Here is a 26950-nt window from a genome sequence, read left to right as displayed (position 1 = left end):
CAGTAGCATATAAGGCCTGGAAATGACCAGGATGTTGACCATGTCTGCCCACTCTTTAAACAGTTAAAAGTTAAAAACTCTCCCTGGGAGCTTGCCTGTGTAAACAGGTGAGGCTGAGCAGCCTACCAGGTGGGGAAACCAGCTTGGGATCCACAGATAGTGAAATTAATCATTAAATATGCAGATCATCAAGGATTAACTCGATTAAGCAGTCAATGTGAAATCGCCAAAATCGCAGGAAATTTTATCGAGGATTTTTATCTTAGTAGGAAAAACTTGAAAAGACTCAGTCCCTTATAATGGTTCCCTTCCCAGAGGCTGGCGTGGTTATCTAATGCATGAGTTTTACTATGTAAACAGGAGACTATCATTGGAACAGTTTAGTAAAGCAGTGCCAGTGGGAGTGTAATATGTGAATATAAGCACACGTTCAGCTCAGGGTTCTCCAATATACAATTACACATTGTTGATCAACAACTGAAACTATTCTTGGCTGGCCGGTACAATGTGTCTCCAATTGGCAAGATGTACACCGTATATTGTGGTAGAGGTGTCAGATATAAAGGCAGTTTATGTTTCTGAAAAACAACACTTACTGTTTCTGAAAAAAATCCCACTTTTCTTCATTATGCAAAGCTATAGACTCTAAGGTGTTTTGTTTCCATTATATTTTAAATACCAGACTTGGGGTTTTGTGGCATGTTTCCCGTTTCCTCGGGAGATCTGCAAAGGGTAATGGATAGACCCCAGGCTGCTTTGTTGTGAGCAGCTGGAGAGTAAAATATTTAATGTCTCTCACTACTAGGGTGACACCGCAGGCTCCAGGCTAGGTATTCCCCTTGTTATCAATGATTCAACAAATGAAAGTAAATTTGAGCCCCAGCGTGGGCCGCAGTGGCTTCTCAGCTGTTTCCGTAGTGTCAGTGTGGCCACACATTTCCTCTCCTAGTGTTTAATCCTCTCACATAAAAATAACAACAGATGGTATTTTTTATACCCTTCCTCTGAGGCTGGCTTATTCCAGGAGCTTTTTATATATAGGCTCACTTTGTCCTCTCAGCAACCCGGAGGCAGGTGCTGTTATTTTACCCTTTTTACAGATGAATAGACTGAGGAACAGGAGACTGAGCTCTCTAGAGTCTCACCACTGGCAGAAAGTGTGCCCCCAGGGTCCATACCCTTTGCCATTGCACTCGGCGAACTGTGGGCATGCTGGGGATCTGTGAGTGGCACAGTAAAATGACCATGGCACCTGGAGACTTGGGACTTGGTTGTTCTGGCCCTAGGGCAGCCAGTGTGTGCCGTTGAGCCCTCCATGGAATCTTCTTTAGCCTCAGTTTGCTCACCCTTGAAATGGAAATAATGACTATTTTGCTCACACATATTGGGGGAGAAAAAAATGTGATAAAGGATGGGCACAATATTTGAGCTAAAAATGATTCTTAAAGAAAGTGGTAATGCACAAAAACAAGGTCAATTGCTCAATGTTCCTAGTGATCCAGAGCGCAAATATGCCTCCTCGGGTACTGTACAGATGGGGCAGCCCTAACTTACAAAATATTGCAGTTTTCTGTGACACTTTCACTTTGAAATATCCAGTAAAATTCACTTTTCACTGTATAAAATATGCAATATTCAATTTCATTTAAAAACTCCTTTTAGCAATAATATCCGAGTTATTTAATAACTGGGTTCTCAAGATGGGCCAGTGGCTCCAGAAAGCATGTGGTCAGTCCCCTTAAGTGCCTGTGTTATGACTTAGAACACATACACTACCTACACTGCGTATGACGGTGAGCTAATGTTAGTGCGTTAGTTTACCCTAAGACTATAGTTTTTTTGGTTTTTTTGTTGTTGTTTAATTGAGGAAGATTTCAAGCACATATAAAAACAGTAACAGTCATATAATGAACCAACTCCTTGTTCTTGGCCATCACCAGTGATCTTCCATCTGTACCCCCATCTGCTTCCTCCCTCCCCCGCATTACTTAAAGACAAATTCAGCCAGTGCATCTGTCCATTAAACTTGGCTTTGAAACTGAAGTTTGTTTCACTTTTCATACCATGATAAAGTTTGTTTACTGTGTAAACTTGGAGGATAGCAAAAATCTGCATTTAAGTTGAAGTAGTTCTGTTTCTAACTATATCTCTTTTGTAGGTGACACAAGAGTGACGGTTTCATTTGTTTGTTTGTTTGACTTGGGGTCCACTTTTTTTTTTTTCTTTGCTTTTTTAATTTATTGAGGAGTTTGTAGCATTTATGCTCTGTAGCCCTGTGATGGTGATAGTTTTCCCCTGGGCCTTGTTTCCTGACAATGTTACCAACCATTTTAAGAAACAACTTTCCCCCTTGGAGACTGGCACCTTTGTTCAAGAATCCCTTTACAGACAGCAAACGTGACGTTTGCTTCAAAATTTGGCACACTCTGCCGACCATAAGTAGGGCAACTATAATGTCATGAGTTGAGGAAAATAAGCTTTTTAGAAGCATTAATCAGGTCTGGTTCACAATGGCGAACTGGGAGCCTCCTGAACTCACCTTCCCAGCTGGGAACATACAGCTACAAATGGAACAGTTCCCTTGGAAGAAACCCAAAAGCTAGCTGAGCGACTCCTACATATTGGATGAACAAGAGGAAACCCACACTGAGAGAGAATCTGGCCGCGAACCCTGCCCCGAGCACCGCAACATTCAGCCAAGAGGGGCCGCACCCCTCCCCGCTTCTCTTTGAGGTGCAAAGGGTTTGGACCCAGCATCTAGTGCCCCAACTTTTAGGACTTCCTGCTGAGGGACGTGCCTCCAAACCAGGCAGCTGTGAGAGCCGGTGGGGCTGTGTCCCTGAGACCCACAGACCATCCCTTACCTACCCTCCCAGGGCTCAGCTTGGAGGCAGCAGAAACAAGGCCCACCTCCCAGGCTTGGCCTGAAAGAGGTCTGTTTACACATCCCATACGAGGCAGCCAGAGGGTCAGACTCCTGATTTAAGACAACCTAGGGGGCAACAGTCCTCTCTGGACACCAGGGAGGCCAGCAGGGCCTGTACACACACACCGTGAGCCCCCCTCCAGGCCCCGGCATCCCCCTGCAAGGAGCTCCTGCACATGTCTGGCACCCTGGCTTTTGTTGCCATCCTGGGTTGTGCACCTTGATGGCCCGGCTCTAGTGGCCAGCAAGCCCCCTCCCACCATCTTGTTCTAAATTCTTCAATTTGTAGGAATCCACAAAGGACCCTAAACTGCAAAACAATCTTGAGAAAGAAGAACAAAGCTAGAGGCATCATACTCCCTAATTTCACAGGATACTACATACCTACAGTAAACAAACAGATACATTGATCAGTGGAACAGAGGAGAAACTCACCTTGGGGTCCACTTTTAAGTAGTGTTGGAGTTATTATCTTCTAGAAAATACATGGTGCCTTAAATGATCATAGTTCTCTGGCACCTTACTCCAGGGAAAAGATGGAGGGGAAGGGATGCAGCATTTAGCTTAAGGTAGCATTTCTGATGTCTTGTTGCATTTCTGATGAAACGTGTCACTGAAATTGCTCACTTCGTGGATACTTGAGTTACAGGTATTGTACACTCTGCTGAGGGTTTTACATGAGATCAAGGTTGAGCTTCTCAAGGATCCTGTAATGTAGGCATTATCTTCATTTTATAAATGAGGATCCTGAGTGAGAATATTTTTCCCGAGGTCCCACAGGTGTTAAGTGGTAGAGATGGGACTTTAGCCCCTACCTGCCTCTCTTTTTGTCTTCGGACAGGAGTCCTTTACCACTTTTTCATTTTGCCCACTTGGGAAATAGGAGAAAGAGATCTTGGTCCTGAGCCTTTGAAATTTACTCTCTGTTAGAGACAAAAAACTACCGCAGTTCAAAGCAGACAAAGACTGGGTCAGGCAGACAGTAAGTTGTTCAGTGCAGATGAAGAAGCCCTTCCATGGGGACGGGGTACCTGGACAATCTGGAGAAGGAGCGTTAAGTGCTTGTTGCCTGTGTGAGTGTGACCTAAGGTGTGGGCAGGAGGTGGAGTGGGGAAGAGGCTACGATGGGTGGGGCCAGAGCAGAGAGACTAGACTAGTTTCTACTGCAGAAATGAAATGCCAGTAATTTCCATAATGGGGAACACAGAAGCCATCTGTCAATAGCTTTTGAAGACAAACTGAGCAGTCTCACAGATTCCCCGTGTGATCTGCATGGCCATTTCTTGAGAGTCATTGATTTAGATTACAGAATATGTTGAACATAAGCTGTATTTTGTATTTGGTCTGGAGAGCAAAATTTAAATCTCATTCAAATGATTCCTCCCTTATTGATAAGCAAAGGGGTTCAAACATGACAAATATTCGTAGTATGTAAATCCTGATGTAATACAAGCAGGTGTACCCAGGGCTGGGGCAACATTGTTTCCCATGCATGGGGCTTAGACGAGCTAAGATAAATTCACTAGCTCTCTAGGTGGAGGACTGTGGAGAAGGCGTGGCCTCTGAGTGTGGCTTGGGGTGGTTACCAGTGATGAGTCCAAGGACTGGCCTGCTAGGCAGGTCTGGTTGAGGAAAGCTTGCCAGTGGCCTGTTCTGCGGCTGAAACACTAACTTTGGGTCTTGAGTGTAGCTTGGCTTTTCGCTGACCGTGTGATGACAAAGCATATGTGTCGGAATTCTGAAATACTGAGGATGGCCTCAAGTAAATCTAGAGCACAGTCTTTTCAGAGTGCTTTTAAAACATGCTTGGAAACCATTTTGATGAGTTCCAGATATCTAAAGAAAAGTTCCAATCCACGTGGTATTCAAAGGCTTTTAAGTAGTTTTTTCTTGGGCTGGGCACTGTGTGTACCTGTTTATTCTTGACGTGGGTAGGATGGTTTGTGGATTATTTAAACCTTTCATTCTTGATGCTCTTCCCTTTATTCTAACACAATTTTTTTCTTTTTTTTAAGAGTTGTGGGAAGTCAGGAGGGTTATTCTGTTGAAGTAGCAAGTTCAGGCAATTAGATTTGCTACTTGATGGGAATTTATCCCTGGCAGTGATTTATGATGGGCAGTTGAGGGTTTGCTCTTGAGAGTAGAGATGGAGGGGTGGGTAGATGGTTGAGGGGTGGGGAAGAGGCCCTGGACAACTCAGCCAGAGCCTGCTTGTTCCCCAGACCTACAGGGAATAATGGTGTTGAGCCCTGTTTCCTAAATAAAGGAACTATCTTCCTAACTCAGTTCAGGGTTCGAGAGTATTCCTTCACGTAAATCAGGTGATGTCACATGTTAGCTAATGCAGAAGTTTACTAGCATTAGTGATCATATGATAAACGTTATAAATAGTACTATGATAACGATGGAACTGAAGAAGTAAATTTTCTGAGTCTTCAGAGTCCGTTTGCAGAGCCCCAAAAGTCCTTACAAAGACAGGGGTGGAAGTCTGGGTCTGTGGACAAGGGAGGATGTGGAAGCGCAAACAGTATTCAAGTGCATTTTGTACATTTTATTTCGTTTCAGAGTTTTATAAACTGTTCTCTCTGAATTACATCAGCATTATAAGTGCGCTTACCACTCAGGAAATTCCTATGGTTATATGGGAGCTCTGTGCTAGGAACAGGACCAAAACCAAATGTGTATTTCTTCTTAATCACATCACATGCAGTGGTCTCTCATTCTTAGTTCCTGGAAGAATGGGAAGGCAGTGGTCAGCATATCTTATTTTTCCCCCTTTTTTGAAAGCCATAATTCTTCAAGTAAAAAGCCTGTAGTACCCCCAGGGTCAGATTTAAAGGAGATGGCTGGGTCCCGGTGCCCTAGGGGCTGGGCTGAGGAGCACTGCCAAGGGCACCAGGGAAGACCACCTGACCAGTCAAGTGTGGGGCATGGTGAAGGGCAGGAGGCCCGGTTCCTGAGGAAGTGGAGCAGGAAACCAGGCACTGAGCTAATGCCTCCCATGCATTCAACCATTTCACTTGGGAAGACAAGTAACCACAAGACATACGGATCAGAGGATGCCAAGATGGCTGGGCATCCACCTCGTCTAACTCCAGTGCAGATGTAACTGTGTGTCTCTTACTTGTCTCTTTAGATTTAAATTGGATTAATCATCTCTTCTCCAGCTTACCCCCACAGTGATGTTATTAGGTACAGTTAAGGCACTGTGTTTTGTGACTGGAGGCACAGAATGCTGAAGAGGGATTTTATCCCTGTTGGCACCTATGTGTCCTTGGGCAAAGAACTTGACCTCTCTTAATGTCAGTTTCCCTATCTGTAAAGTGGGGATAATAATTTGCACCTTAACAAATGAAATAAATTAATGCATATCAAGCACTTAGCTCAGCACCTGATACCTAGAATGCATAGTCAGCACTCTTACATGCTGTCCAACATCATCCCAGGAACACATTGGGAGCTTCAGAAGCGCTGTATTGTTAGTATTATCATAAATCCTTAAACCTATCAGATATGTAGAAATTTAGACATTCCTGTTAATTGACCTGTCCAAAATCTGGAAGCCAGAACAGATAGTTAGAATTACTGGTTGCAGGAAACTCTGGAGATGGTTCAAGCCAACTGTGTTTCCAAGGAACACAGAACATATTAACCCCGTGTTTGCAGAGTGATCTTGGTCCAAAACTCCAGGTGTGAATTCAGCTGGCTGGGAAGAGTTTGTTTGCAATCTAAGTTGAGTCCTCTAAGCTGGCTTTACATACAGCAGAGGATACAGTGATTAAATACCAGATGTGGCCCTTGTTGCTTAGACTTCTGGGACCTATAATCTGTGAAAGTGTTAACTTTCAAATGGAATTAGAAGTAAGATTCTGTGGACCAAGTACATTCATGAAACCATGGCCGTGTCTAGAAAAATTTCAAGAAGGCGCCCTAGTCATATTTGATGTGTCAGTCATACACAGTGTCCATGTAAAACTCAGCGTATTTGCATATGAATATTGGGAAATTTTGAAACATATTTACATATAAATAGATGCCATGGGGGGAACTTTATGAGGATTTGTTTGTATTTTCAGTTGAAGCCAGAGACCTTTAGGTTGCAGATACAAGAGATGAGGAACTACAGCTGACCCTTGAACAATGCAGGGGGTTAAAGGCACTGACCCCCATGCAGTTAAAAATCCACATATAATGTTTGACTTTCCAACACATTCATTGAGAAAAATCTGCATATAAGTTAATCCATGCAGTTAAAATCCATGTTGTTCCAGGATCAACTTCATTAACTTTTAAAGTCACTTTGTCACTGGCCCTCTGTCAAGGGCTCTTGAGGTCTGTTGTCCTTAGTTTATGAAGTTGGGAAGTTGAGTGAAGGTCAGTGGTCTGAGGTCATCAGGAGCACAAGGTGTTGGTCAGCAAGGGCTCTTAGAGGAGAAGAGGGACACAGACTAGATTTCATGGCATGTGGTGATTGCTGGGAGAGAATCAGAATCTGACTTTTACTAACACATGGGGAAGGTGCAATGAAGACAGATTCCTCTCCAGTCCTGACATGTCAACCATCGTTTCTCTGAGCTCAGGGACAGCCTCTGGATGAGACCATCCTGCCTTCATGCTACCATGTTTGATTTTGTTGCAAAGAGATAAAATGCTGTTAAAGAAAGTGTGGGTGGACATAACCCTAATACCCTGGTATAGCTTTTCTCGCCTTTGAATAGTACTATGACAAATCTTAAGAGATTTGGGGACAAACAGACTTAATTGAAACCTCACTTTCAATTATGGCCCTGGAAAAGTCACCTAACCTTCATAAAGCCTGAAAGTTTTGAATACTGCCTTCCATTTGGGGTGTGTCATGAGGACTTTATGAAATGAGCCCAACACTCAAGTGACTGCTTAGTAGTCTTGGGATACAAGGGTTGGTTGTGTAGGTATTAATCACCTGTTGATTATTTTTGAGAGAGAAACACAGCAAGTCTCTTCTGTCAAAGAAAAAATTTCTTTCCTGAAGTGTACCTACCTACACAAACCTGCAATAATAGGACACAAATCTTATTTCTGTCTTTTTACTCTTAATATTGTATGTAAAGCATTTCCTGTGTTTTTATGGCTGTTGTTTAATGGCTACAGTAAAATTATAATCTATAAAACCAATATCCTATTGGACTTTGAGGTGGTTTCTCTTCCTGTTTTTTTATAACTCTCAATAATAATAAAAAATTTTATGTGAATTGTTACTTAATGATTTCTAGTGGAAGAGTTTCTATAAATGAGATTATTGGGTCCAATGTTATAAATCTCTTTAGTGTTTTTGGTACCTAAAGTATTGCTGTATTGTTTTCCATAAGGAACGTACCAATTTCAGTGTCAGCAGCAGTGTGAGTGTGTGTGTGTGTGTGTCCATTCATTCAGCTGTACCCCAGGCAGCATTAGATGGAGTTACTGAATGTTGTTAACTTAATAGACATAAAATGGTGTGATGGGTTTTCATCAGTGTGCCTCTGCTTGCTTGCTAGAAGACTAATTCTTTTCCTATTTATTGCTGCCATCTACACACTTAGCACATATGCCCATTTACTGGCCTATTCAAACAAGCGGTTCCTATCAAATCTGAATGAGGAATATCAGCTGTCTCTTTCCAGACTAAAAACTTTAAGGTTTATGTTTAGTTCTGGAAAAACTATGCTGATCCTTATGCTTCTTTGTTATGTGATTTTGAGATGAAATGATTCCATTTATCAATAGGTTGGTGACTCTTCAAACATTAAAATTAGTTCATCTCGACAGACTAATATTTTGTTTTACCTTTAAAGTTTTGCTTTCAGGCAGCTGTTGGTGGTAAACCCCTGTGATTTTATCTTATTTAAACATGAATACAATTTAAAAACCTAATCGCAGAGCAAAATTAATGAAGTAAAAATGGGGCCATTGTCCCTAACAGGTAAGTAAGGATGAAGCTTGAATGCAAAACACAATGCTTTTCTCCTGGTAACTTTCAGTATTTATTATAAAAATACATTGTGGACTGAGGCTGAGTCTCCAAAGTAAATATTTGGGGGCTTCGGGCATTATCCTATGGGAACCAGTTCTAGTCCCTTGTTTACTTTTTTTCTTAGTTTCCCATTCAAAAGAATGGCAGTCCCACCCAGTCTTTAATTTTGAGCACATTTTTCTAGTTGCCACCACCCTACTTTGGGCCTGAACCCCTTCTTGCTTCAACTACAAAGCCCCACTGAGCGTTGCTGCTGCATGTGGCTGGGGAGGTAATGTGACCTGACTCCTTGGTTTTACAGACGACAAAAGCGTGACTAGGAGATGGTCTGTTCCGTGCGACCTCTGGACCATCTCCCTGCCTGGCTCTCACGTTCCTGGCCACCCGCCCTCCTCTGTCATGCCAGTCTTCCTGAAGCACGGTGCAGAGCATGCTCCTTTGCTCACAGACACCTTCAGCGGCTCCTCCTGCTGCCTGGCATAAAGCCTTGTCAAGGTCTAGGAGGGGAGTGAGGGGGCTGGACCAGCCTTTCCCCACTCTGCGCTGCTGGATCTTTCAGCTGGTGGTGCCTCCGATGGTCCTGCCGCTGACACTCCCTCTAGCTGTTCCTCATTCCTAAAACTCTCACGCCCACCACCCTGAGTTCTTGCTCCCCTCTGTGAGTCCCATACTGCCCAGCCCAAAACACCTAGGAGATAATTATGGATTCAAGTACACTCTAATGGGATATACATTGGGAGGCATTTACAATTTTATCACTCATCAGTGCAAGATAAATCTGTCTGTAGACTGCAAAGTTTGTTTTACTGGCCACTTCCTTCATGTCCTTTGCTTAGGTTTTCCTTGTGACTAATGATGGTCTAAGCTGCTGTGTGGAGGGGGAAGGCAGTTGACACTTGCCATAGGGTAGCAGGCTCCGGTGCTTCCTAGACACGGCTTGAGTTCCAGTCTGAAGCCAGGTAGCCTGTCCGGGCACATGTGACACCCTGTTTGGAATCAGCCCAAGCTGCCTCGCCTGTTACAGACTCACTAGGCAGAGAAAGGGCCTGAATCCAATCTGACGTTACCAAGCTAAATAACCTTGGGCTTAGCCCTCTCAGTTTCCTCATTGGTGAAATGGCAACGATGGTGCCTGGCCACGCATCTCAGAATAATTCCTTGGCAATTTTGCAGGGCCGTGTATGTGAAAAATAGTTAGTGAGCTGTAAGGGGCCACCTCATGGTAACGAAATAATCTTCATGATTAGGACATGCTGGGAAGCCCTTAACAGTACAGAGACTGTATACAAAAAAATCCTTTAGGTTTATCAGGGAAATGAAAAACACTGATCTTCTTGGAGTGGGCAAAGCTTGAGATTTCCCCTGCGCCTTTTCCAGGGGAAGCCCTCCAAGTTGTGCGGTGTGAAACGGTAACCTTTGTGGCAGAGGGCTCCGGGGTGGCCTTTCAGAGGGACAGAGGATGAAGCTGTGGACTCTGAGAAACTTTTTCCATCATGAGTAAAGGTCCTGGCTGAATTGTCCCCACAGCGCTGAGATTAATGGTACCTTAGTTTTACATTACTTATTCCAGGCTTCTACATTTTTCTAGGCTTCAGTTTGGAAGGAAATAAATATAACCCTGGTTGTTGTAGGAACAGTAATCATCTTGTTTCTATAACAGTATAAAGTTTAAATTTAGTTTAGATCTTAGATATGTTTAATAACTATTGCTTCATGAGATTGTTTGTCTAATAACAACTGTTATCAAGCTTATCAGATTTTACTCTCCAGAGTATTGGGCAGATTGCAAACAGGGTGTGGCGTGTGTCTGGACTAACTGGGATTATAAGGAAGATCCTTCTGTTCTTCAGAATAACTTGGAAATAATAGTGGCCATGTTGGGTACTTTAGCATGAATTATTCTTATTTGTGATTAATGATATGTATATTAGTTATCTATTACTACATAACAAATTACTACATAACTTAAATAGCACACATTTATTAGCTCACAGTATCTGTGGATCAGGAATCCAGCACCACTTAACTGCATCCTCTGCTTCAGGATCTCTTACAAGGCTGCAGTTAAGGTGTCAGCCCAGGGTGGGGGTCTCATCTGAAGGCTGGACTAAGGGGGGATCCACTTACAAGTTCGTATCGTTGTTGGCAAAACTTATTTCCTTTTTTTCCCCTAATTTTATTCAGATACAGTTGACATAAAACATATTCATTTAGGGCATTCAACATAATTTTTGATGTAATCATTTTGCCATGTCTACATATGACTGTAAGTTTAGTTAACATCCATCAGCTCAGGTACTTACAAGTTTTCTTTCTTGTGATGAGAACTTTTAAGATCTACTCTTTTAGCAACTTTGAAATAAATAATACAATATTAGCTATAGTCACCATGCTGTACATGTACAAAATTCATTTCCTTGAGGGTTGTTGGACTAAAGACCTCAGTTCCTTGCTGGCTATTGGCCAGATGCTCACTCAGTTTCTTGCTGTGTGAGCCTCTCTGTAGGAGAGCTGCTTCGTCAAGGCCAGTAGGGTCAGAGAGCTGGCTGGCAAGAAGGAAGTCACCGTGTCTCTTTTGCCCACTTACTCGTATTCTGTTGGTTAAAAGCAAAGCATTTTGTCCATCCCACTTTCATGAGAAGGGGATGACAGGGGCACGAACCAACTGGTGAAGCATCTCAGATTCTGCCTGCCAGAGTTGTAATCTATTTAATATAGCACATTAATAAAAACAAATAGTATAGAACCTATAGAAATATACTACACAAACTTTTTATATGATGATATATATTGTGTTATAATTTTTACATTATCTTTAGTGATAATAGGCAAAAGAGATAAGGAAAAACACATTCAGAAATACCCTTTCATGTTGAGGACTTTTAAGAGCCATATAAAGATAATGAAGAATGAACAAAAATGAATACTGTGAATCTTACTTCCTGTCTAAGCTTGGGTCACCCTGGACACAAATCAAATCATGCAACAAAGACATCATTGACAGGGTACTTACTTTTGGCCTTCCTCAGCTACTGAGTTTATTGTTTATGCATACAGATCATTCCCTAGCCGGGGCGAAATTCAGCTTTTTTTTTGTTCCTATTTTCCCTTTATTTGAAGATGGAAAACTTGTGATACCAAACATATGTGTTTTCATGATTCTGATGTCAAAGTTTTATTGCAAAGGCAGAAAGGCAATTATCCTGTCTGCCTGGGTTCCCTTTTTCTGTCTCCTTCAGTGCCTCCTCTCCCAAAAAGAGAATGGAAGATTTCATACATTCACTCACTCCACCAAAATTTCATAGCCACATATGTAAAGACGATGCATGTTAGAGATTCAGGTTTGGGACTCCTACTGTTTATCCCTTCTTTCTTCTGGGTTTGTGACCAAGAGGGCTGAATATTACAGATGACAGGCTAGGAAGTGAGGCACTATTTCATTATTGTTATTTTTCTAATTGGTATGTGTCATGGTATCTCACTGGGATTTTTTTTGTATGTACCGTGATGTTTAATGGTGATAAGCATCTTTTTTATGCCTATTTGCCATTTGATGAAATGTATGTTCAGATATTTTGTCTATTTTTTAGTGGGTTGTTTTTTCTTACTGAATTTGAGAGTTTATTTTATATTCTGGGTAAAAGTCTTATCAGATATATGATTTGCAAATATTCTAGTCTGCAAAGCTTGTCTTTTCATCTTCTTTTGAAGAGCAAAAAGTTGAAATTTGGGGAAGTCTAATTTTATTTTTTTACTATGTTGTGGTTTCAATGTTGTATCCAAGAGCTCTTTGCCTAACTCAAACTCCACAGATTTTCTCCTGTGTTTGCTTCTAGGGCTTTTGTAATTTGAAGCCTTAAATTTAGTCTGTGATACATTTTGAGTTACATTTTGCATAGAGAGTTGCAGGATTTGGATTGAAGTCCTTTTTTTTAAGGGTAGGTATCCAATTGTTCCAGGATCATTTGTTGAAAACAATTTTTTTTACTCTACTGAACTGCCTTTATAGCTTGTCAAAAATTAGTTATTTCTCTATGTGTGGGTCTGTTTCTGGACTTTATTTTGTTCCATTGATCTTTTTTCCTCTATCCCTGATAATATCACACTTTTCTAATTACTATAGCTTTATAATACATCCTGCTATCAGGTAGCATTAGCCCTCCAACTCTCTTCAACTTTTTCAAAGTTGTTTTGGCTATTCTGTATTTCTGTGTGAATGTTAGAACCATTTCTAAATTTCGGTATGAATGTTAGAACCAGCTTGTCAAGTTCTATCATTAGTATGCTGGGGTTTTGGAATATATTACATCTATAGGTCAGTTTGGGGAATATTGGCATCTTAATAATATTAAGTGTTCTGTTCCATAAATAAGGTTTATGTCTCCATTTATTTAAACAGTCTTTAAAATTTCTCAGCAAGTTTTTATAGCTTTTAGTGTTTAGGACTTTTACATTTTTGTGGTCATATTTATCCCCAAGTATTTATATTTTTAATGATATTTAAATGGTATTTAAAAATATTTAAATTTTCATTACTAGTATGTAGAACTACAATTGATTTTTGTTTACTGATCTTGTATTTGGCCACTTTGATAAACTAACCTTTTTAGCTCTAGTTGGTGGTGTTTTTTGTTTTGTTTTGTTTTATAGATTCCTTTGGGTTTTCAACATATATGATCATGTCCTCTCTGAATAAAAATAATTTTATGTCTTGTTTTCTAAACTGGATGCCTTTTATTCACTTTTCTTGCCTGATTGTATTGGCTAGAATCACCAGCACGATGTTGAGTACAAGTGGTGACAGCAGACATCATTGTCTTCTTCCCAATTTTAAGGGAAAAGCATGTAATCTTTCTCTATTAAGTATGCTATTTGCTGTAGATTATAGATGCCCTGTTTCAGGCTAAGGAAGTTCCCTTCTATTCCAACTTTGCTGGGAATTTTTTTAATATATGTAACAAGTGAGTGTTGGACTTTATCAAATGCTCTTTCTGCATCAATTGAGATGGTAATATGGCTTTTCTTTTTTTAGCTTATTAATATATTGAAATACATGGATTTTTTTTAAGATTAAATAAATCCTGCATTCCTGGGAAAATCCCCTTATTGTTATCCTTTTAATGTATTGTTGAATTCAATTTGCTAAAATTTTGTAGAGAAGTTTTGCATCTGTGTTCATGAGGGATATTGATCTGTAGTTTTCTTGTCATGTCTTTGTCTGGTTTTGGCTTCAAGGTAACGTTAACATTTTAGAGTGATATCAAATGGTCCTCCTCTTCAACTTTTTTTTTGTGTGTATATTTGTGTAGAGTTGGTATTACTTTTTTCATAAATGCTTAATAGACTTTGCCAGTGAAGTCTTCTGGACCTGGAGTTTTCTTTGTAAGAAAGTTTAAACTATAAATCAGTTTTAAAAATAGATTTAAAATTTTTTTCAGATTATCTATTTCTGTTTGGTATTTGGTGTCTTCCAAACAACTTAGATGAATTTGACATCTCATCTAAGTTGTTCAATTTATAATCATAAAGCTGTTCATAATATTTTCTTATCCTTCTTAAAAACTTATACTTTTAAGTAAAAACCAAATAATAAACTGAATATTCTGTGACAGTAACAAAATCTTAAATTATACTTTCTATTTTTAGAAACTGGATTGCTGTAGATTCACGTATGCTTGTGAAAAGGGATACGCAGAGATATTGTGTACTTTTTTACCCACTTTCTCCCAATGGTAATCGCAAAACTGTAGTACAATATTACAGCCAGGATGTTGACACTGATACAGTCAAGATACAGAACATTTCCATCATAGCAGAATCCCTACTGTTGCTCTTTAGTAGCTACACCCCTTTCTCTCCTTCCTCCATCTCTTCTTGGCCTCTGACAGCACTCATCTGTTCTCCATTTCTATCATTTTATTACATGGCGGATGTCATGTAATGGCATCATACAGTATTCATCTTCAGTGGACACTTAGGTTGTTTACGTATCTTGGCCATTGTAAAGAATGCTGTGATAAATAGTGGGGTGAAGGTATCTTCTCAAGGCACCACTTTATTAAAAGCTAGAAAATCCCCAAATGAAGCTCTGGTATAAATGATGCCTCTTGGTTCCTGTTCTTTCCTCCTCTCCCTGTTCCCCACACTCCCCCGGTTTTTAGGCAGGCCTGCAGAAAAGCCTTAGAGTCCATTCATAAGACAGCTGCCTGATTGGGGTTAAAACTGGGAGAGAGGAGGATACCGGACCTGCAGCTAGGAAGCAGACCCCATAGATGGTAAGGTAGGGAACTACCCACATGATATCCTGAACACCAAACTCAGCTAATACAGTAGCATGACCCACCCCTATCTTGGTCAGGCTCTGACCAATACATTCACTAAGGCCCCTTGGGTGGGGTAGGGAAAGGGGGAAGGGAACAGGGCTGAGGAGTTTGGTCCCTCTAGGGAGGATGTAATCTTTGAGTCTTTGTCTTCAAAATCTTTGTCTTTCAAGAACAGTAAGAAGAAGTGAATGGAAGCTAATGAGTCCATTGTATCTACTATCTATTGGTCATTGCTAGGGGCGGTCACAATCATTAGTTATCTAAACTAATCCTCACAGGGTTTGAAGGCAAATATCACATACACACACACTTTTTTTTTATAAATGGGAAAAATAAGCTTCCAAAATGTTAGACAACCCACCCAAGTTATAAACTAGTGTATAGTAGAGTCAGGATTTGAATCCGACCCGCGTTCTTTCCAATAACTTATACTGCTTCTCAGATTAAGCAGCTGCTGGTTCAGGAACTTGTGTAAAGTTCATGTGACCAGAAAAATCCTTCAGTGCTAAGTCACACTGATGAATTTTTAAAAATCTGCTGAATCTTTTGCCCACTTGCTCTAATATCTATTCATGTTTATTTTTGTGCTGAGAAATAAACACAGGGATAAGTGATAAGCTGGGTGTGGATGTGTCGGAAGATATACGACCACCACGTCTTTACTGAAACGGGAGACGTGTGTCGTCCAACAGGCACATGAAATTGTGTTCCTTCTTTAGTTCCACCGCTGTGCAGCAACTGAGGCACTACCCTTCCCGGTCAGCGGGGCAACTGTATTATTTGGGGACCTTCCTCCCTTCTGCACTTGGCAGTTCATTCCACATTTGCATGACATGCGTCATTTACCCCAGCTAAATAATGGTTTTCTCTAGTTGAAGGCATTTGATGCTGTCTGTTTGGTTCGTCGCTCTCCTACTATCTTTCATTCGAGTCCTGGGGTCAACCAACTTTTTCTGTAGAACACCAGATAGTAAATATGTTAGACTCTGAGGCTATGTGGTGTCTCTTGCAACTATTAAACTCTCGTATTGTGTAAAAGTAGGCATACACAATACAAAAAGGAATGAGCAAAGATATGTTCTGATAAAACTTTATTTACAAAAACAGGGGCTTGGCCGAATCTATGCTGTAGGCAGGAGTTTGCTGTCGGCTGTCTGGATTTGTAGCTCCTGAGAGGCCGAGAAAAAGTACCTCCTGTGGGGTGGACACTTGCCAGGCACTGGAGTCACCGGAATAAATGAGAAAGATCAGAGCTCGCCTTCAACACTTTGAGTACAAGGCTGGACTAGTTTTGTGTAGATAGCAAAATCTCAGGCAATAGTTTTGGATGGCCTTGAATGAGTCAGATCCCTAAAAATCTCTATCACTTGCAACTTCTGAACTTAGCCGTTCTTGTTGGTCATCATTGCTATCAAGCTTCTGTCCTTCATCTAGTGACTTTTTGAAGCCTTTCGCTGTGTGACAGGTATGAACTGTGGAGAGATGGCAAAGAACTTTGGTGTAAGCCCTTGAGGGCTTTACTGAACATTTATTTGTCCTTTCCCCAGATCTTTGAGTGTCAACTATATGGTAAGCACCGAGTCTCCCCAGATGGGCCCCTGTTCTTGTAGAGCTTGTGGTCTAGTGGGAGAGGCAGACAATAAGCAAGTAAAAGCAAATGTATATTTGCAAATCCTGGTGAGTGCTGAGGAGGAGACAAACGTTAGTGCTGAGGAGGCCAATAGCACGAGGAAGAGGAGGGTAGATAGCTGCCCAACACCATCAGTGGATGTGGGTGTTGAAGTTAAGACCCAAAGAAGGAGCAATATTAGCCACACAAAGAACTGGGAGAAGAGCTTTTCAGGCAGTAGGAAGAACTTGTACAAAGGTCCTGAGGCAGAAAGGCTTTTCTTGCTTAAGGAATGAAAACAGGGCCATGGGCCACAGAGTAGTGAGCATGGCAGACATTGGAGTGTGCAGAGCCCTCAGAGTGGGGGAAAGTTTGGATTTAATTTAAAGTACAGTGGGAAACCATAGTGTATTAGTCTGCTTGGACTTCCATCACAAAGGATCACAGAATTAGTGACTAACCACAGACGTTTACTTTCTCACATCTGCGAAGGCTGGCAGTCCATGATCAAGGTGCCGGCAGGGTTGGGTCCTGGTGAGGCCTCTCTCCCTGACTTGCAGATGGCTGCCTTCTCGCTCTGTCCTCACATGGTCTTCTCTCTGTGCCTGCACAAAAGGAGCAGTAGCTCTCTGACACCAGACCTGTTGGATTAGGGCCCCACCCTTATAACTTCATTTAATCTTAATTACCTCCTTAAAGGCTCTACCTCCAGTACAGTCACACTGGGTGTTGGAGCTTCAATCTGTGAATTTTAAGGGGACACAACTCAGTGAATGACATATAGGAAGGGTCCAAGCAGGAGACTGACAGGATTCTGGTGGCCGTGGGGAAGTGGACTGCAGGGAGTCTAGTTCAAGTCCACTTGGAGCATTTCAGAAGAGAGTTGATGGTGGTCTCAGGGAAAGCGGGTTGTGGAGATGGAGAGGGTGGAATCGATTGGAGGTGAGTGTGGGCAGAAATGACTGGCCTTGCTCTGCCTTGTGGCCATCATGCATGGTTTACTTAACTGTGTCCCTCAGTAACCTGAAGCCTCTGATTGGCTCTTCCCAGGGCCTGGAGTGGTGGTCTACACCTACTAGGTGCTTAATGAAGGTTGAGTAAATGCACACGTGTCTGCAATGTGCTTACCAAATGGTGGTAAGAGACACTGCAGTTTCCAAATCCATGCTATATATAGTGCCTGCCTTACAGCCATCATGGTTTATACCTGGAAAACTTCCTATGTCACTAAGGGCTTCAAAGAAGTGATTTCTTCCAAAATTCTCAGTGGTAATCCTAAGATGACAGAGCTCCACTGTTCTCATGTGTGTCTGCATCACACACACACATACACACAGCAGAGAACTTTCCGCACAGCCTAGAGTTCCTTGCCCCTGCCTTCCAAGTTAGGTTACATAGATCCGGCCTGTGGTGGAGGCTCCGGTAGCCGGTTGGTTGGTTATGTAACGTCTTGCTTACTTTGGATCGCGTACATTGGTTGTGGAATCCATTCCTTTCTATCTCCTCCCTCAACCTCAAAGGACTGCATCCCGCCTTAGCATGGGAAAGAGGCATTGAGGCACTTGGCAATAATGATGATGAAATTAGCATTTAAAAAATATCTCTATAGAATGCCCCTAATGACAATGCCCCTAGTAAACTTCAAAATGATTAAAATGGTATATTTTATGGTTTGTACATTTACTCAATTAAAAAGTTTTCATATGGTGCACTCAGACTTTTCAGTATTTTAAATGCCCCCATGAAGGAGAGATGGGATCCTGACTCTGCCACGTACCAGCTGAACCTTAGTCTCTTTATCTGAAAGATGGGGTAATAATATCTACCTCACAGGATCGCCCTGCTTGACACAAAGTAGGTGTTCAGTAAATGGCAACCTCTTTTCATTCTGAAAGATTTCTAATGAAAGTTTCACCTTTAAAAGTTTGGGAATTCTTAAAAGAGTGTATTTAATTTAAAAATGAGCTAAGGCATAGATGGGCAGTATATTTCAAAACCACAGGCAAGGCCAATTAAAGACATGTCAAGTCCCAGAAAATAATCTCTTACTAACCCACAGAAAATTTACTTCTCTACAGGAAAGAGAAAAAAATGTTTTACTCTGCAATTAAAAACTGAGAATGCTGGTGCTTAAGTACACATATTTTATATAGTCTAATATTTTATTTCCCAATGATGGGCAGATGCATTTTAGAAGTGATATTTGGAGATGGAAGAGCCTAAGGGACAGATTCCCTCCCTACCCATATTTCCATTTGTTATTATAAGCAACATTTTTTTAAACTATGGAAATAATTGTTTATAACCACAACTAACATTTGAGCACTTACTGTAGGCTAAAGTGACTCAAGCACTTTACATGTGTCATTATCTCATTTAAAATCATGGTGATTTTTGAAACTTCAGGAAATAAATAAATACCCGGGACTATTTGGTACGGGCAGATTGTTAACTCACCTTTCAAGTTAATGTGTTTGGACTTTTGCAATGTCATTAGAAACTCTTCCAATCATGATTAAATTGTTGTGCACTTTCCCATAGATGAGGATGCCACAGTTTATTTACCCAATTGCCGATCATTGAACATCCAGGTTACTTCTGGGTTTTACTGTTTTAAATAATATTGGGCAAAATCCCCATATAAATGTTTGAACATTTCCTAGATGTACACTTATGGTATAAAAATTTAGATGTTCAAGTGCTAGATTTGGTACAAAGCATACAACTAGCTAAATAGGTCCATTCAAGACAATTAACATGCAATTGAAATATATAACACACTAAGATAAAACTAAAATATAGAAGATCTCTCTTTGGAAAGCAATTATTTTGCTGCAAAATTTTAATAATTATTGTGCAAATTATTCAGCATCGCAGCATTTTGGAAAAAGAACAATACCTTCACCATGGTGGTGTGGGAGGTTTCAAGGAGCCAATGCCAATAACATATTTCACAAGGGCCTGGCGTGCAGTTAACAGTAAATGTTAAATGTAAGCTGCTATTATTAACAATATTGAGTGCATGGCAGTGTGGTGCTTATGTAAATAGTGGTAGGCTGTATGTCCTCACATAACCTGAGGTATTTGTGTAAATATTTTCCTAGTATAAATATACGGTTGTCACTGTATAGAGTCACTTTATGCACACAAACACAAATTCTAGATAACAGGGAGTGGATGGTTACAGTTAGGAAAATAAGCTAGGGAGCGCTTTCAGGAAGTCATTAGCAAAATATAGGGATCTTAGCTTATGTTTAAAGGTATCACACAGTAAAGGCTCAGAATATTAGCATTAGCAGAGACCACATATCTTAAGGCACTAGTTATCAAAGTTTGCCAACAATCCATAGTAAGAAATTCAATTCTATCCAGACCCACAATGCAAATAAATTTATGTGTGGGTCAGTTTTGTAGAACTGTTTCACCAACAAGTACAACTCTTGCTATGCGTGCTGTACTCTGATACGTTATAATCTGTGTCATTTTATTTTAATGTTGGTTGTGAACCAGTTAAATTTATTTTGCTGGGTAGAGACCCACAATTTGAAATACTACCTTAAAGTTTAATAAATCTTATTTTAGAAAAGAAAAAAAGGTTTGCAGCTACATTTTTGTTGCTATTAGTCCCCCCTCAAGCATTTAATCAGTAGTGAATGGTTGTTGTTCTTATTTGCATGTTAATTGAACTTCTGTGTCATTATTCAGACATATTTCCAGGTAAGTAAGACAGTGTTTCTATTAAAAGAGTGTGGCAACCAAATACAGAACAGAATCCAACCCCAAACTGGACACGAGTCATAATTCATTCTGGTTTCCCTTTCTTTTAAACTAGGTAGTTCCAGTTTGCCAGCAGAATGAATACAGAAGGAGACTCAGAAACGACTTTTGAGGAGGATTCTCAACCTAATGATGAAGTGGTTCCCTACAGTGACGATGAAACGGAAGACGAACTTGAAGACCAAGTACCTGTGGTTGAACCAGAACAGAATCGAGTCAACAGAGAAGCAGAGGAAAACCAGAAACCTTTCAGAAAAGGCAACCGTGTTGGGACCTGGAGGCCAGGTACCGTTCTTGTCGACCCTTAATGGGCAGGGGCAGCAGGTGCAAAGGACAGCCAGCTGGTTTTAGATCTGCCGGGAGGTGTCATCCTTCTCTTATCTTAGGATGCAACTGGGAGAACGGTCAGTGGGCTTGGATGAGTACACGTTGCATTGGTCTGCCGGGCTGGTGGGCCTTAACTGACTAGTTCTGCTGAGAAAAATAGAAGGTCTTGGTTAGGGTCTGTCTTTTCAGAATGGAGTTGTTTGTGGAAGAATTTGCTTCGTACCATTCCCAGGAAGCTTGGAGTTACCATTCCTTTTGTTCAGTCATTTGTGAATTTAAAATAGTTTCTGCTCCCTGCTTATTGTGTGGCCAGCTGTGCTCCCTGCCCAGGATCAGGGCAGCTTCAGGATGGTCTAGACCAGGGGTCAGCAAACCTCTCCATTAAGGGCCTGACAGTGTATATTTTCAGCTCTGTGGGCCAGATGGTCTCTGTCGCAACTACTCAACCCTATTGATTTTTTAACATGGCTGTAGACAGTCTGTCACTTAGGATAACAGAACGTGTCTGACTTTTACGATGATGCTTTCCCCCTGTGGCTTTTCTATTTCATTTCCTACTGGCTTTCCCACTCGTGCAAATAAATGTGGTCTTTTCCTGGATCTCTAATGCTCCACGAGGAAGCAGATCCTTCTCTTTGACCCCAGATTTGCTCCAGATTTCAGGTTGAAAGTGTTTCCTCCACAGACCCTTCTGCTTCTGACTTGCCAGATGCCCCCTGTACAGCGGCAGTCAAAATAACCTCTGGTTTTATCTGGGGTCCCCCAAGTTGCCATCACTGCCAGTCTGCCCTTCCAGGCCTCCCTTCCCCTGGCCTTTCCTTCTGGTGTTCTGCTGCCTGCTTAAGCTCAGCTTTGTTTTGTTTCATTTTGTCTTCAAACAGTTTTCCCCTGTAGGAAAGCGACAATGCATGAAATCCCACGTATAAAATGATCGCTCCTTCTCCGGCCACACGGAGCCCCTCTTAGAATTATCTGACCTTATTGTGGATTTCCGGCTATAATTTTAAGCTATTTACTGTTAAGCTTAAGTGCTTTCAGCATTGAAGCCAAAGGTACTAAAACCGCGATGATTGAGCTCAATTAAAATAGAATCACTGCCTGTCTGACCAAGAATGTGGTCTCTGTCATAACAGGTCCAGACTGGATGTTGTTCGGATGGGGACACAGCTGAAGTAGCCCGACAAGTTAGCGAGGGAGTTCTGGTTGAGTGACCAAACATAACATGTTTCTTCCTCATTCCTTCCTTGGTTGTGCTTGTAAATTTCGTATCATAATCTTGAAATGTCGACCACGTGGGCGATCTGATGAGCTGGCTCAGTGGGGTTAAGGGTAGACTTTGCTGTGGTGCCCCGCCATCAGATGTGCGGTCCCCGCAGCAAAGCCACCAGGGCTGGGTGCCTGCAGAAATGTTAGAGAAGCACCCAGTGGGTAGAAACTCTCACTTCTTTGTTTTTTCCTCCTCTGCCTTTGCATCCTGGTGCTCAGGGCCCTTTCCTGAGGCCTCTGGGTGCAGGTCCTGTTCCTTGCAGATTTCTGCATTCAGAATCCTGGCACTGAGGAAGCTCAGACTTCATTGCGACTCTCCTTAGTCCTTATTCAGTCGTGGCTTCTATTTCTAGGGGACTTTGATGGGGCTCGCTTCTCAATACCCCTGTCAGACAAGTTAGCCTGTGACTTTAAGCATATTATTCTAGCTCCTGTAACTGCCCTTCCAAAATCCACAGAGCAGATCCGGTAAGAGCCGGGTCTCTCCCCGCTTCCACTTCTGCTTCCCTCAGAACCACTTGGCTTCCCTTCCTACCCTTCTCTTTCCCTCCCTCTCCTCTTCTTCCTTTGCACCCCTTCTCCCCCTTTTCCTAAACTTTTTTTCTAAATTCTCCCTTGAGCATTTTCCAATTAAGGTCAGTGTCACTCTGGCTTTTTTTTTTTTAAGCCATCATCTGTCTGTCTTGACAATTTCCACAAAGGGCAGTTTCCTCCAAAGAGCTCAGTTCTTTGAACGCCGGAGCGCGAGCCCCCCTGTGAGGTATCATTGGGCTGAGTACTAGGGTCGGTGTGCTCACTAACCCAGAGCCGTGCCTCAAAGCGCGGGGCCACATTCATTTCCTCAATAGTATCGTCTCAGGGCAGCAAGTAGGTTTTCTTAGAGATGCCCCAGCCCAGCAGAGCTTGAGTGCTAAGCCAGCATTCTGCGAGACCTGTTGCAAGTGCTTCTCGGGTGAAGGGCCTTGAATGTGTGTCCTCGGAGTCAAGGACAAGTGTAAATGTGTTGTTAGATTGGCCATGGAGAAGAGAGAAGCCCACAGATTTTACCAAGGTAACTTTCCGCTTACTGTACTTTGAGCAAACGAGTGGGAATGTTTTGTCCGTGCTAGGGGGTGACCGCTCCCGTTTCCTGATGGACACCCTGAGACAGTGTTTCCCAGAGTGTGTTCTGGGGAATGCTAGTTCTGGGAGATGCTTCAGGACACACGGATTCCATGGCCCCTGAGACAGGAAACTCAGATTCTTTATCCTCTTCTTAAAGTTCAAGGTGGTCCATTAGCATAAAAGGATCCCAGAAGTTTTGGCTTTAAAGAAACCAGTTTAATTTTATTCAGCCACAGGTTTCTAAAATTCCTTGACTCCAGAATGCTGGGATGGGATTGTTTGTTTAGCTTACCATCCCTCCGTCCAGGTGTCCCGAGGTCAACTCCTTGGGCAGTTCCGTGCCAGTCAGGAACCAGCTTAGAAACAAAGTCCTCAGGAATAAAGTAAGTGCTCTGGGAGGGTTCCTTGGTAGTATAAGCTGGCATTTTCTTCTCCTGAGGATGGAATGAGAAAGCTGTCCTCTGCCTTCTCAGTAACACTGCTTTATTGGTGAACTCACTCATCTTCCCACTCTGGCTGGCTTACAAACGTACCCACTGTTTCCCTGTCCTATGGCAAATTCTTATCTGAATCCTAGGTTCTGCCGCAGAGCGGTGTCCTGTCTCCTGTTCTCCTGGCCAGCTTCTGGAAACCCACTTCTCTATACCACATCCTCCCATTCTCCTGGGTTCCTCCCCTCCCTGGGCTGCCCTGCCACCCTGTGGATGAGGCTTTCTTAAAGGTCACCAACAACCCCAGTGCCATCTCCAGGGGGCTTTTTGTCAACCATCATCTTCCAACCTCTGCTTTCTCTGAAGTACTTGCCCTTTCCAACAGCATCTCTTTTAGGGAACGCTGGCCGCTTTGGCAGGTGACTGCATGCTCTTGTGCCCACACTCCTGTCTCTCCTCCCTTCTGGCTGTTCCTCCCCCCATCCCCCGACCCGCAAGATGTTCGCATTCCCATCCGTTCTGTCTCTCTACCACCTCCCTTTGGTAAGCTTTCACCTTTCCTCTGCTTCACGTACAACATCTCCGCACGTGAGTCTGAGAGGCAGCTGGTGTGGTGAAGAGAGGGGATGCTGGACATGGGCTGTGTGAGGTTTGGCCCTGGCTTCACCACTTTCTAGCTGTGTAGCCTTGAGGAAAGGACCTGTCTTCTCTGTGCCTCAATGTCCCCATCTGCGAAATGGGTTAATGTTAGTACCTACGTCACTAGGAGTTGTGAGAATTAAATCAGAAAATTAACATAAAGGACTTAGAACAGCTTCAGTAAATATTAGCTGTTATCACCTCCACCACCAGGTCCTTTAATGTCTTTTGCTTAAAACCTAAAGTGGCTGCCCCCACCTATCATCTCTTCTCCCATCTTTCAATCATCAAAGTGGTTTTTTGACTTTTCTATTTCCCTTTGGGGTATTCAGATTCTCCTGACCCCCTAGCCCCCCATTCTTCTTACTGGGTCCTTCTGTCCCCAGCTCCAAGTACAATGAGAGATGGAGAGATGGATGGGATGAAGAACAGTTCATTTTCCCAGCAATGAGTTTGCCCACATACGGAGGACATGTTTGGTGATTTGGTGTCATCCCTCTCTCTGCCATCTTCTAAGCCTTTCCCATTAACACAGCCTCCTCCAGCCTTCTCTGTGTTTGCAGACCTGTGGGCACTCATGCTAACCCCACCCTCATGCCTTCCTATGCCCCAGTGGTTTCTAAGATAAGGCCTTAGGCTGGGTCACAGGTAGGTCAGCATGCCTGCAGCAGGTCCAGACATAAGTCTCTTCAAACAGAAAAGGCAGAAAATTGTGTTAATGGAAAAATCCACCCATGCACATAGAAAACCATGGGGACAAAGCTGAACATGCAAAAGCCTCACTCCTAGCGCAATGAGATCCTGTAAGGGATTGACCTGTGGTCCCACTCCAGAGCCGTGACACAGGCATCTGCCCTGGCGGGGGGTCAGGGAAGGTTTCCTGGTGAGAGGGGCGTGCCTCAGCGGCCAAGTGAAAGATGAGGAGTTCCTTGGCTGGGGGAGAGGCAGGAGGCCCCAAATATGGGAGCACATGCAGAGGTTCTGTGGCAGGAGGGAAGGTGGCATGCCTGTGGCACTGGAGGAACTGAACTAAGCCTGGGGGAACAAGCGTGTTAGAAGAGAGGACTGGTGCGTGATCACACCCCACCTTTCCTGTACCGATCACAGTGCAGTTTAAAAACAGGTGACTGGTTGTCTGGTGGCCCTCTTCCAGCCAATCTGTAAGTGTTGCGGTGGTCGGGGGCCCAATCTGTCCAATTCCGAGCTGGTGTCAGGGCAGCAGACTCTGTGCCTGGCGTGCTGTAGAGGCCTAAGGCATTTGTGATGGAGTGCACCAACGTGCTCCAACAGAGGTGTGAATGGGGAGCCCAGGGAGCTCTTCGCCGGCCTTCCCTGGTCAAGGGGGCTTCCTGGAGGTGCGGACACCCTGGCTGAGTCCTGAGTGAGTGCGAGAGGTAAAAGGGCCCAGCCGTCTTGGGAGCAGCATGTTCCCGGCCGAGGCAGCATGAGAGGAGGTCTGTGCTGAGAGTTCGGGAACTGCAAGTCCTTCTGGAGCCCAGAGGCTGAGCTGGGGCAGTGTCCAGGCGGAGGAGCCCGGTCGCTCTCCCAAAGGCCTTAAGGCCTTTAGAGGCTGAAATGCGTGGCCGGGGTGCAGCAGCCTTCTCCCCTGTGGCCTGTCCATGACCATGTCTGCTTCCCTCAGTGCCACCTTCAACACGGACAGACCCCATGGCACTGGCGGTCTGATCCCATCTCCCCTTGGCCAACTGGCCGGTGGTGTGGCCTGTCTTCCTCTCCCAACTGGGCTGGCTGCCGGTGGCTTGCGGCCTTGTTCACCACCCTCCATCGGCCCTGTCCTGTCCCCAGTTCTCGGTTTGCACAGGCCCTTCCCTTCCCCACGACTCCACTCACTCTTCCCAAGGCCTGGGATCAGGGCTTCCCTGCGGCTGATTCCCTCTCCCACCCTTCAACTCTCCATGGAGGCATCACCTCCTGAGAGAAGCCTTCGCTGAGCCCCAGCCTGGACCAGCACTCACTGTAGGATCTCAAAGCCCCTTTCACTTTCCTCCGTACTCCTGAGGGCATTTGTGTTCATGTCCCTAAATGACTGCGTGACTCTCTCCCATTAGACTGTTGGCTTCTAAAAACTGGGGCTGTGTCTATACCTTTCATTCTAGGTACTCAGTAAATATATGTTGGGCACATGAATTTATTTTAGAAATTCCATGTTGGCAGTAGTGGGGAAAGGGGAATAGACAATAATCCAAGTAAAACATGGTGAGAACCTAAACCAATATGGCCAGGATGGAGAGGAGGGGACAGATCATGATTTATATTAAGGACTTGACATTCACAAGTCCCATTAGATGTGAGGGTCAAGGGAAAGGAAACCTGAGGAATAATTTCTGGCTTAGGTGCCCCAGTGGATATTCCAATTACCCATTGTGGATTAAGTGAAGGTTCCTGTGGCCAGGATTCTCACCTGGCCCTGGTCGGCTAGCTCACTATACATGTGTGGGCAGTACTTCGCTACTGACTATATAAAGAGCTCTGCCCAGTGCTCTGAGTGACACTGTGGCATGGCTGCAAGGCTGCAGGCAGCAGAGGCTGGAGTGG

At 43.1% G+C, this 26950-nt stretch overlaps 1 protein-coding gene across 2 annotated transcripts in view; it reads left to right on the top strand.

Moving 5' to 3' along the window:
- ATP8B1 (ATPase phospholipid transporting 8B1) overlaps positions 1-26950 on the top strand; it is a 116472-nt gene that overhangs the window by 37122 nt on the left and 52400 nt on the right. For both annotated transcript variants that reach the window (XM_073213130.1, XM_037016190.2), the window contains exon 2: positions 20683-20912. In XM_073213130.1, the coding sequence (XP_073069231.1) occupies positions 20757-20912 (156 nt within the window). In that variant the 5' untranslated portion in view covers positions 20683-20756. The remainder of the gene's footprint in view (positions 1-20682; positions 20913-26950) is intronic.

The sequence above is a fragment of the Manis javanica genome, chromosome 9, assembly GCF_040802235.1.
Source record: "Manis javanica isolate MJ-LG chromosome 9, MJ_LKY, whole genome shotgun sequence".
NCBI classification, from domain to species: Eukaryota; Metazoa; Chordata; class Mammalia; order Pholidota; family Manidae; genus Manis; species Manis javanica.
This window is presented reverse-complemented; position numbering and strand designations above follow the sequence as displayed.